This window comes from Tiliqua scincoides, chromosome 9 (assembly GCF_035046505.1).
Source record: "Tiliqua scincoides isolate rTilSci1 chromosome 9, rTilSci1.hap2, whole genome shotgun sequence".
Taxonomy (NCBI): domain Eukaryota; kingdom Metazoa; phylum Chordata; class Lepidosauria; order Squamata; family Scincidae; genus Tiliqua; species Tiliqua scincoides.
In genome coordinates this window covers 45,878,170-45,890,222 of record NC_089829.1, presented here as the reverse complement: position 1 = coordinate 45,890,222, position 12,053 = coordinate 45,878,170, and the positions used below count along the sequence as shown (strand labels likewise).

General features: G+C 48.1%; 1 protein-coding gene and 2 pseudogenes across 1 annotated transcript in view; 1 reads left to right on the top strand and 2 right to left on the bottom strand.

Moving 5' to 3' along the window:
• The window catches only part of LOC136660225 (C-signal-like), an 11,027-nt pseudogene extending 7,046 nt beyond the window's left edge, over positions 1-3,981 (bottom strand).
• Positions 2,695-2,811, top strand: LOC136660990 (5S ribosomal RNA; annotated as a pseudogene).
• Positions 3,982-6,751: 2,770 nt separating the features above from the next.
• Positions 6,752-12,053, bottom strand: part of LOC136659924 (C-signal-like) — a 32,575-nt gene continuing 27,273 nt past the window's right edge. The window contains exons 6-7 of the mRNA XM_066636799.1: positions 7,725-7,835; positions 6,752-6,871 (exon numbers count right to left, since the gene is read on the bottom strand). Of these exons, the coding sequence (XP_066492896.1) occupies positions 6,752-6,871; positions 7,725-7,835 (231 nt within the window). The remainder of the gene's footprint in view (positions 6,872-7,724; positions 7,836-12,053) is intronic.

The following is a 12,053-nucleotide window of genomic DNA, read 5'->3' as shown; positions in this document are numbered from 1 at the left end:
GATCCACCCCCTCCTGCCACAGTATTGCCCCTGCCTGTCTCACACCCTGCCCTGTTCCTACCCAAACCACACATGACCTAATCCCAGCCCACCTTCCTTCCTTCCTTCCTTCCTTCCTTCCTTCCTTCCTTCTTATTGATTGATTGATTGATTGATTGATTGATTGATTGATTGATTGATAATGAGACCTTTATTGGCGTATACATCGTGACAATACATGTCACACAACAAATCCATAATCACCTGATACACACCCAAAAAAGGAACCTAATAGCCAGAAATGCCCTGCATGCTAGCTTGTTACAGAACTAAGCTAAGAAGAGCCTTTATGCTGGCAAGGTGTAGTGCCCTTCCTTCAGTCCTTTTATGGGGACGGTATAAGGCAGGGGTGTCAAACATAAGGCCTGGGGGCCTGATGCGGCCCACTGAAGCTTTGTATCTGGCCCTCAGGCTCTCAGCTGCTGAGCAGAGCTGAGGTGTTACTGCTGAAAGGGCAGCCCACATGAAAATGGGGCTCTCCCATATCTTGAAATATGATCCAGATTTGCATATTTTCTCTTTTGTCATTTGCAGCTAATGAGTTCCTAAGTGAGAAAAAGTGCTTGTTTTTGGTTATGGCCTGTTTAATGACATCACTTTCTCCCTAATGGCATCACTTCCAGCCTTCAGCAGGCATCATGAATGCTATTCGGCCCTTGGTATGAAATGAGTTTGACACCCCTGGTATAAGAGAATACCTCTGTTGGCAAGGCTCTGTCCCTGCGGCCTGAATCACTTGGAGACACTCAAACATGTCTTCTTGTTTTGCCCCTTGCACAAACCTCATTGCCAGAAATATCTTATGCCAATTTTGGTGCATCTCCAGGGGTGGGTGGAGGCAGATGTGCTTCGATCCCTTTTGTCAACAGCGGAGGGAGAAACCCTTGATAATGTTGCTCTTTTTGTCTGTACAGTTATGAACTCTCAGGAAATGGGAGTGAAAGCTGTTTATTTATATACTATCTTTTTCTGTTTTCACATTGCATTCATGGTGGTTTATGCAGATAGGCAAATCTAAACCACTATTTTGCAATGGGGATTTTTACAATATTGTTCTGTGAGAGGAACTCACAGAACCCTCAGTTCAACCAGATCTTTCCCTGTGTTTATCTCTTCTGGCTGTGAGCCTTCAAGCTTCTGCAGGCAACTGTAAATTAAACCCTGGGCAGATTCTCGAGTCTCTTATCCATTCTTGCCAGCTGACCTCTCTATACTCCCCTGTTCTCTCACTGCAGGTGGCTCCTCAGCAAATTTTGTCCTCTGGAAATGGGTTAGAGCAACTTTGTCAGCTTAGCTTGGTATTTCCCCCCAAGGGCATGACTCGGGTCTTCCTGCCTAGCTTCAGGCAGTATGACAGCTCAGCCACAGGGCCACAGCTCCTGCCTTACTTGCTCTGGCACTCCCTGGGTAGTCTGTAGGCATGTGTGTGGGGCCTCCAACAATTTGTAGTCCTGCAGCGCATGGCTGTGGTGAGATATGGCAGCAGATTGCGAGACTTGCTGCTGTAAGTTCCCAATAGGACTGGGCCTTGTTTTCTTAAATGTTTGTGATTTATGCAGTGCCATCAATGGACATGGGACATTATACCGGATTAGAGGACAGGAACATACTCTGTGGGGCTTACAATCTTAGACCAACAGAAGAAAAGGAGGGAAGTGGAAGTAGGAGGAAGCAGGGAAAGAGTAGGTGGTGGTTTCAGATTGTATGTAGTCATGCTGGCCCATTAGAAGACAAATCCATAGACTCAACTGGGGTAATCAGTTTCATACCTACTTAAGCTAACTGGCAAGCTGATAGCAGGGAAAGGAGACTAAGGGCCCAATCCTTTCCAGCACTGATGCAACCCTGCCAATGGGGTGTGTGCTGCATCCTGAATGGGGGGCAGTCAGGGAGGCCTCCTCAAGATGCGGGAATGTTTGTTCGCTTACCTTGGGGCTGCAACTGATCAGCGATTAATAAAGTGGCCCAAGTTAAACCCAAGTGAAGTCTGGTGTCTTCTTTGGGAGTGTGAGGGTAAATAGAATGGCAGATGCAGGGGAGTGGCAGCAAGATGCAAGTATCTTGTGGTCTTGTGTGCTCCCCTGAGGGCTGGGGATAAGAATAGGCCCTCAGTTTGGCTGTACTTGTTGTAAAAGGCGACTGAACAGCCACCAGGTAGGTGGGACTCGTCAGCCTGGGAAGGCAGCTCATCTGAGAGAAGGAAAACTCTGACCCCAAACCTCCACTGCCTTGTGGCTACATCCAGTTATGGAAAAGGCTTCAGGAGTCAACCTCCAGGCAAAATCCTGAGCCGGAGTCTCTGAGGCAGTTCATGGCTGAACACAGTCACGTTCTGGCAACTCCTGCGACGCCGCTGGAACCAACCGTATTGGCCTCTGCCTTTCCATTGGATCATTTCAGCGACGTGGAGAGGGGGGATTTGCTGCATGGGTAACAGCCTATCCTCCATACCTACTTTACCCAGGCTTCGCGCACTGGAGAGGACACTCTGTTCCAGAACACTATTCAGAGTGCGATACCAGAGTCTTCTTAGACTGAAGGATGCCAACAAGTTGTGTGCTCCCTAAGGTAACTGGTGAGCCACTGTGGACTAGATGGGCCTTTGGCCTGATCCAGCAGAGCTCTTCTTATGTTCTTATTGCGGCTGCACTGGAAAGCAGCAACTGTTACCCTGCACATGCCCGATCTCATCTGATCTCGGAAGCTAAGCAGGGTCAGGCCTGGTTAGTACTTGGATGGGAGACTGCCTGGGAATACCAGGTGCTGTAGGTTTATACCATAGTCTTTTGAGACTGAAGGTTGCCAACCACTGGAAAGCTGGATAGAATCAGGCCTTGAGATCCTGAACCTTTCCACTGGAAGTGCTATGATGCCGGTGGAAATGTGATGTGCTGTGATGCTGGCAGGAATGACGCAACTCTGGTGTGTGCAGTGAAACCATCAGTGCACGTGGCTGGTGGCTGCGTGTGCGAGCAGACAGAAAAGCCACCAACCACTGGCAGTGGTGAACTGGTGGTATGAGCAGGCAACAGGAGGAACAGGGGAGAAGGGGCGGGGCAGGACAGAGGTGGCAGGAGAATGTGGTTACCAGCTGCACTCGTGTGCATTATATACTATGCCACTCTATTCGCTCTGTCGTTCCCAATCCCTTATTCTCCTCAGCACAATGGCTGGCACAGATCCGAGGAGTCCTGTTTGGGCATGGAGGCTTGCTCCGGGGTCAGGGAACTAAAACTTCCTTACCATAAGGTGACCTCCACAACTGCCTCCCCTTGCAGAATGCTGCACATGCTCTACTGGTGTGCCTGCATCAGTGGGATGTGGTGCTGGATAGGATTGTGACTCCAATTCTGTACACACTTACCTGGAAGTAAGTCCCATTGAACTTAACAGAGAAGTTTAGTTCTTAGCAGGCATAACCAGGATTGCGCAGTGAGATGTTTTGTCAAACCTCATGGAAACAGTGGATTTTTAGAAGGGATGTGAAGGGAGGGAGGGAGGACACAGGGATTCCTAGAGGCAGTTCTAAGAATAAGGATCAATGAGAGAAAAGGTGGCATCATACAAATGGCTGAGAGCAGTGGAGTTGGATAAACAAAGCTCATGGGCAGAAGCCTAATGGGGTGAAAGGGCTGAGACTAAGGGAGGGCAAGGCCATGGAGGGCTTTGAAGATCAGGAACAAGAGCTTCTGCTGGATTTGGGAACAAACAGGACACCGGGATGCGACCTTGGCATTAACATCCCTTTTTCAGGCGTCCATCCCAAAATACAGCTGGCTGTACTTTGGTGCTCACCTGGGCATGTGGTCCTTCTGGGTCCCGGCAGGTGGCAAAGATCCATTCCGGCCGGTTGCTTTTCCCAACCAGCTGCTTGATCAGCTCCAAACCGATACCCCGGTTGGACCCGGTTACCAAGACGCTGCGCACGTTCAGTGCTGCCATCTCTCTCTCTCTCTCTCTCTCTCTCTCTCTCTCTCTCTCTCTCTCTCACCTGCCTGTATCTGAACAGCAAAGTCCTGAGTCAACCTAAGCCCAGTTACTGATTGTTTTCAGCTCCTCCCCTTACCCAAGTTGTGTAAACTGCTTGGCTCCTGTTTCCAGTCAGGTTCTCTGTCTGGCAGACAGTTCAGCAATGCCCAGTTCCCTGCAGCAAAAGAAAGCTTAGGTAAAACTGGCTTCTTGTGGGCCAGAGGGGTGACTTGCTCCCTAATCCCAATTCCAGGAGGCAATAAAATATAATTGAAAGGAGGAGGGGGGTGCTTCCTGTATTGAAGGGCTTAGTGCAGGCCTGCTAGCTGTCCTTTGGACCGAGCAAGGGCATCGGCCTTTTGAGCTGATGTGCTTCCTTGAGTTGGCAGGGGTTATACTACATAGAGCTGGCCAGTTTCCACCTCTTTGGATTCCTGAGGCTCTGAGAAGGAGAAAGCCCTCTGATACTGGAAAGCTATCTGTGGGTGTAACATTGTGTACTGCGACAGCAAACAGCTGGCTGCAAAGTCCAGGCAGGATATGGGACTGATCTGTGTTTGAGAGAGCCTATGTCAGATCCTGCTGCCAAGCAAGACTTGGCATCAAAGCGAACAGGGTAGCAGTCCCTTGTTCCAAATGTGGATAAGGGAAAAGTCTGCTCCAAAGCATACAAAAAATCTCTTGGTCTGTACTTTGGGAATTCAGCCATCATCAGGCGCAGAAATCAAGACATGTTTTGATTCAAGGTAGCTTCTGTTCTTTTCGCTGATTGACACTATTGCCTGTAGATTTTATGTGCAAGGTGTGGATTGGTCAGTGCAGAAAAAGTATCTATGTGTCTCTGTAAGGAGATACCACTGTGTGATAAGGATCCTGAGGTCTGCTTCACACTAAACACACTTAGGTGTCCACACCCAAGAGGTTTAGAGATGTAGAGATGGGAAGTGTGAACAGGTGCCAGTAACACACCAGTTTTTCTCCCCATTGAACTGGTGGGGGGTGCAACTGCAGTGGGAACCACAGTGGGAGGCAGGTAAAGTCCTAAAGCCACCGTACTCTCCCTCCATTGTTTGGCCTCATTTCAGTCCCCCCAGATGCTATTTAAAAGTGTGTGGGCAATTTTCATGTTCTGGATCATGTCTGGTTACCTTAAGTCTGGTTACCTATTAATCCAACAGATCATGCAAAATCTCCTTGAAAACCACATTTCACAAATACAAATGTGTACACCTGTGGGCTGGGCAAAAATCACCCTGGTGATCCCAGTCCATGTATGGCCTCAATCCAGGCCAATCCAGGCCCAATCCAGGCTCAATCCAGGCCCAATCCATGTATGGCATGTATGGCCTTAACTAAAGAAAAGCAAGAGGCCTTCAGGGCTAATAATATAGTCCTTCAATTGCCATGTGTAGTTCAGCTCATCACTGTATGGAGTGGCCATCAAGAACCACCAGATTTCAGGGAACTTGCTGAAATCTCAGCTGAATAATGCTTATCAAAATACCGAGATCAGAGTGTTAAATTTCATGTTCACAGTTAATTTTGAATTTACTAATCCATGAGTGGATTTGGCTTTATGCAGCAAAGAATGGTCTGTTTTTGAAATACTTTTGACAATCATTGGTTTTCAGTTAGGCTAAATTTCACTGAGGAGCACCAAACAAATGTGTTATATGGCTTGTCTTCCATTGCTTGCTGTTCTGAGAACTCAATAAAGGTTACTTTACTAAAAAAGTTACCTTATGGTATTTCAGTAGCAAGGTTTCTCTCATACCTAAAGTGATGCAAAACAAATCTGTTTATGAGAATAAAAGAATGGCAAAGACTATTATTAGGGGAGCAATCCTATACAACACCTTAATATGCTGACTGAAAGCTGGGGGAGTGGGTAATATTTGGGGGGTGCACTCAGGATCTCTCATTGTATCCTGGAGTCGCCTCTTTGTCAAATAAGTACTCTTCTGCACCTACTTTTCCCTTTGCTGGAAACTTAATGACCGTTTAGTCCAGTCATTAGAAATGTACAAATACACTCTCATATGAGTTACTGATCAACTGTAGTTTCAACGTGTACCCAAACAATATGTTCATGTGGAGATAGAGCCATTTGCAGGTTCATTTTGTTTTCCCTCGCTCTCAGTTCAAGACTGAGCAAGGGCCAAATGCCCCACTGTCTTCTCTTTGGCCTCTCTTCCATTTGTTCCTGTGTTTTATTTGGGGCCAGAACATGTCCAAATATATTTCAGGGTGTGCTGCAGCTGCCCTTAGAAATGCATATTAGAGCACATCTGAAGCGCGCCTTTCACCCAACATTTTTGACTCTCCACATCACTAGTATTTACCTCCCACTGCAGATTCTGGAGGCCAAGAAGAGATAAGCAAGCAACCAGCCCCCCTTTTATTCTGGGCTCACCTCAACACAAGCTGAATCCCTTACTGTTGCTCACCACTCAGCATCAATGTGCAAAGATGACTGATTGATTTCCACCATTGAGAGAGACTGAGAGAATGTATGAATCTTGAAAGAGAGCCTTGATTAATGGTTTACAGCGTGGAAGAAAACAACCAAAAACAGAATGACATGTGGGTGAAATTGCATAAGGCAGCAGGAAGAAAAGAGATCTGCAAGATTCTCAGCGAATGCAGTATATTTATTGCAGATGGACAATGGATCAGCAGGCATTCACATTGCCCCAGATGATTAGTTCTTCTTGCAGTGCAGATAGGCTGGCAGATGGATATCTCACCAGGGAAGAACTTTTCCCTCCCAGTCAACAAAAGTGCCACTGTCTTTCTCAGAGAGACGTAGAAGGGTCTTCAGGATCGCCGGCACAGCCTCATCCACTCGCATTGGGGCTGATCCCTGGAAACAGAATGACAGCTCAATACTAACTAAATTCCTATGCAGTGATGTAGCAGCACTGGTACGGGGTATGTTGCACTCCATGGGGGATTTTCAGCTGCTGGAGGTCTGCTCGGGGTAAGGAGACATTTGCTCCTTGCCCCAGGGTAAGCTTCAACAGCCGCTATGTGTCAACTCGGACCGGCACCAGCCATATCGCTGGCCCAAGTCTGATTTGATCTGTGCAGGTGGATCAGGCCTGGGAAGGGAGTTAGGATTCAGCATGTGCCATTGCCTCCCGGGCTCAATCCATTCACTTAAATCATGCTTTTAAAAAGGATTAGACAAAGCCATTTACGTATAATCTTCATGAATGTCAATCACAGTAGCCAAGATTAGAACTTCCTTTTCCAGAAGAATTATATCTCTGAATACTTGAGGATGCGGGATATGCAACAGAGGATAGTCATCACCTTCATAAATGTCTGTGGTCACATTCAGATGTGATCCACGACTAGCACCAAGTTAAAATTTAAAATGAGCTTATGCACAATCACCACTGTGTTGTAGTGTGGCCAGTGTGAAGGAATAGATTTCCTCACTGGATCATAAGTAAAGGCTATTATTGTTTTCAGTGAGAGGGAGAATTTAAAAAGATTTATTTATTTAAAGATTTTATACCTCTCCTTTCTACCACACTCAAAGGCATTCAAGGTGGCTTACAAAATAAAACCAGTACAATTGTAGATAAAATAATACATCTGAAGTATGAGAAGGTTAATTCATCTATTATTTATTCTGAGCCTCTTGTGGATGTAAGTGGTTACATAAATTTGACGGCTTCTCTTTGGGGATAGCACCAAGACTCACTCACCACTGAATTTCCCATGTCTGTCTGCAACCAACCAGGATGCAGAGTGATGCACAGAATCTCATATTTTGCATATCCCAGTGACTGGCACTTTGTGAGCATGTTCAGAGCTGCCTGTGAGGGAGATAAGTCAGAAATAGGGAGGTGAATGATGTATCCTAGTTCCACAAGAGGAAATGTCCACAACTGTCCATAAAAAATGTACGAAAATGATTTTCTTCTTGATGAAAATATTGTATAGGAGACAATACTCAACCTTGAGGACAAACCTCCCAGGACAAGTTCTCCAGGATTATATTCAGAAACCTGTCCTCCAGAACCTGTCTGCAGACGCGTGTGGCCTCTGGGAACCAAGTGCCAGGTAAGGCACAAGAGTTTAGCAACTGGGCGAGGAGAAGGCAAGGAGACCTCTGAGTTTTGGAGAAGGAGAGGAGGAGGAGCAGGAGGAGGAGGTAAGTGTACTCATTCTAACGCTTTGTCTTTCTAACTCCCTGTCTTCTAACCTTAACCTTACCTTTAAAGCAACCTTAAATCAAAATTGAAAGTTAGCACCTAAGGGAGGTACATAGGGCTACTCTGAGCAGCAGCAGAGTCCTACTTGTGAGTAAGAGCAGAGTCCTACTCGTGAGTAAGAGCCCAAGGGTCAGGCATTTAAATCAAAGTTGAAAGTTAGCTGCACCTAAGGTAGCACCTAATCGAAGGAAGGGAGGAGGATAAAGTGGAAAGCAGGTTTTTCTACTTGTTTAAATTAAACCTATACTTAACCCAGGTTAAACTTAATCTAAGTTAGAACATAACCTAAACAGGTCAGTAAATTGGCACACAGGATCTAGAGAGCAATAATTAAACAAACCCAAATAAAAACTAGCTTGAGGTAACAAAAACAGTCCAGCCTAAGAGAACAGAACTAGGAGGGAAAGAACCTAGGAAGGGCCAATTCCCAACCCATTAAGAGCCCCATTAGGCTAATCCAAGCAGTCCATTCAGGAGCCTGCAGAGTAGGTCACGCCCATCAGCAGCCTTGTTGTCTTCCTGAGCTTTTGTAAACTCACCTGGGAAGGCCAGCCCCCTTTCAATCAGGAAGGAAGGAGGGAGGAGGAGCCAGCCAGGAGTATAAAGCTAGGCGGGCCATCGCGTGAGGCTCTCTGCAGACGCGTGTGGCCTCTGGGAACCCAGTGCCTCGGGAACTAAGTGCCAGGTAAGGCACAAGAGTTTAGCATCTGGGCGAGTTCAGCAGCAGGGCGAGGAGGCCAGGGCCCCATACACTGCCCTTCCTCTTCCCTAGAGAAAAGGGCTGCTATCCAGTGTACGGTTTTTAAAAGGACCCCTAAATAAAACAACAACAACAACAACAAAAAAGCTATGCAGTCAGACAGCCAGCAGCAGGGTGGGGGCTATCCAGTGTTCTGCATCGAGTGCCACATGTATGATTATATGCCTCTGGGGCATAAGTCATGGGTGTGTCCTCGGTGCAAGGAGCTCTAGGCTCTCAGCGAACGCGTCCGCTCCCTTGAAGCCTTGGTGGCCGACCTGGAGAAGCGCAGGCAGCCAGAGGAGGACCGTGGGGAGACTTCCGGGGATGATCAGGCTTCGTCCCAACCTCAGGCGTGCAGCTCCTCGGCTGCCCGGGTGGGAAGTCTCGGGACTGGAGGACGTCATCCTGGAGAGGAGGGAAACAATCCCCTAGGGGGGATCCCTTCTCCAGGGGATGGGCCCGTATCCGAGCGCACTCGGGATACTCCTCAGTGGGAGGGGGGTCGGGGGCTTCTTGTAGTGGGGGATTCGATTATTAGAAACATAGAGAGGGGGGTTTGCGACGGATGTGAGGACCGCATGGTGACTTGCCTGCCTGGTGCGAAGGTTGCTGTATTGGAATTGCGGAAGAACTGGCGAGGAGATAGATGTGGTGTCAGCAGTGGCCCCTTTAAGGGTAAGACTTGGGCATCCAGCAGAGTGTGCTGCACAGCTGGAGCCACTGGAAGGTAATAAGGCCCTCAGGGATATAAGGAGCACCTGAGGCAGAACGGGTTGGTGGGTTGTAGGAGGAGTGAATGTGGTGGGTGATAGGAATGCAGGTTGGAGGTAGGAGATTGACTGACTTGGTTTATGGAATTGGGAAAGACTGGATTGTGATTGGCTTTGGACTTTGATTTGGATACCCTGACGGATTGGACTGACCTACCTGGAACCTGACCATTGGACTGGAACTTGACTTATTGGCAACTCTGATTGGACTGGCTTGCAAGGCCCAGTGGCTTGGGATTTGGCAAAACAATTGGTACCAGGAGTGGGGTACAAGCCCAAGGCAAGTAGTATCCCCTTGTCTAACAAGAGAGCAAGCAAATGGATCTCTGGCAGATCTGGGAGGCCCTGGACCTTGCTATATGGAAAGCAAATGCTCCTGCCCTATTATGGAATGTCTGGGCTACTTTGAGCATTCTTTGGACCATTTTGCAGATAGTGCAGTGTATGGGAGGACTCATTAAATATGGCATCCTTTCCCTGAAAAGGCTCAGGGGGTCAGGTGGGGAGGATGTGGAGAAGAGAATTCTGAGAGAGGAAGTTGCCAAGTTAAAAGGGCTAATTTGCATTGAAAGAGAGAAAAATCTCACATATGCGAAGGCCTCTGCAAATGCCCACAAAGATATAAAGGCTGCAGAGAGCCTGTATAAGGCACAGGCAGGACGCCTGGTTGAACTGAAGTGCCGGGCTGGACTAGAGATAAAGGGGTGGGGCTGCAGGAGCAGCAAAGAGGGCCTCTTTGACTCTTTTCAGGCTGGCAGATTGGGAAGCACTGTGTTTGTGGCCAATTTGAAGTACAAAGTTGGCTGGAAGAAACTGAAGGATGTGTTCAGCATGGCCGGTGTGGTTGTCTGTGCAGACATTTTTAAAGACAAAGATGGCAGAAGTCGAGGGATTGGCACTGTGACTTTTGAGCAAGTAATTGAAGCTGTCCAGGCCATCTCCATGTTCAATGGACAGTTGCTGTTTGGTAGACAGATGCACGTGAAGATGGATGAACGAGCCTTACCAAACAGAGACTGCTCTCCTCCAGAGCAACCCCAGCAGCTTCCTCATGGACTTGGGGGCATTGGTATGGGGCTGGGACCAGGAGGGAGACCTATTAATGCAAACCACTTGACCAAGGGCCTGGAGATAGGCAACTTGGGACCTGGAACAACGGGTATGAAAGGCTTGGATTTTAGGATGAACAAAATGGGAGGAATGGAAGGCCCTTTCCATGGCATGGAGAGTTTGGGCCATTATCCTCCTAGAATGGGGCTTGGCAGGATGAATAAAATGGGCTTTGCTGCTGGAAGGGGGTTTGAAAGAGACTCCCCAAGAAATAGAATGGGAATGCCTCGTAGTTTTAGAGATGCCCTAGAGAGGGGAACAGATGGAAGTGGAGGAGCCAGCATGCCTGCAATTAATAGGATGGCCTCTGGACTTAACTGCAGGACCACTGGAATTGATAAGCTCCCCTCTGGGATGGGGCATGACCTGGACAGATTGGGATCAGAGATGGCTAGAATGGGACTTGACTGTAGGAGAGCTTCGGCAACCAGCATGGAAAAGATGAGGCAGACCAAGGGGTGGATGGCCCAAGAAAGAAAACAATGGACAATTGATAAAGGGGACCACTGTGACACCAAGGGGTGGAATGTATTGGAATTGCGGAAGAACTGGCGAGGAGATAGATGTGGTGTCAGCAGTGGCCCCTTTAAGGGTAAGACTTGGGCATCCAGCAGAGTGTGCTGCACAGCTGGAGCCACTGGAAGGTAATAAGGCCCTCAGGGATATAAGGAGCACCTGAGGCAGAACGGGTTGGTGGGTTGTAGGAGGAGTGAATGTGGTGGGTGATAGGAATGCAGGTTGGAGGTAGGAGATTGACTGACTTGGTTTATGGAATTGGGAAAGACTGGATTGTGATTGGCTTTGGACTTTGATTTGGATACCCTGACGGATTGGACTGACCTACCTGGAACCTGACCATTGGACTGGAACTTGACTTATTGGCAACTCTGATTGGACTGGCTTGCAAGGCCCAGTGGCTTGGGATTTGGCAAAACAGTTGCGGACATCACTTCTCGTCTAGACAGGCTAGTAGACAGTGCTGGGGGAGAGGTAGCGGCTGTGGTGCATGTCGGCACCAACGACGTGGGCAAGTGTAGCTGGGAGGTCCTGGAGGCCAAATTTAGGCTTTTAGGCAGGAAGCTTAAAGCCAGGACCTCAAAGGTAGCGTTCTCTGAAGTGCTACCTGTTCCACGCGCAGGGCCAGCTAGGCAGGCGGAGATCAGGGGTCTCAATGCGTGGATGAGACGGTGGTGTAGG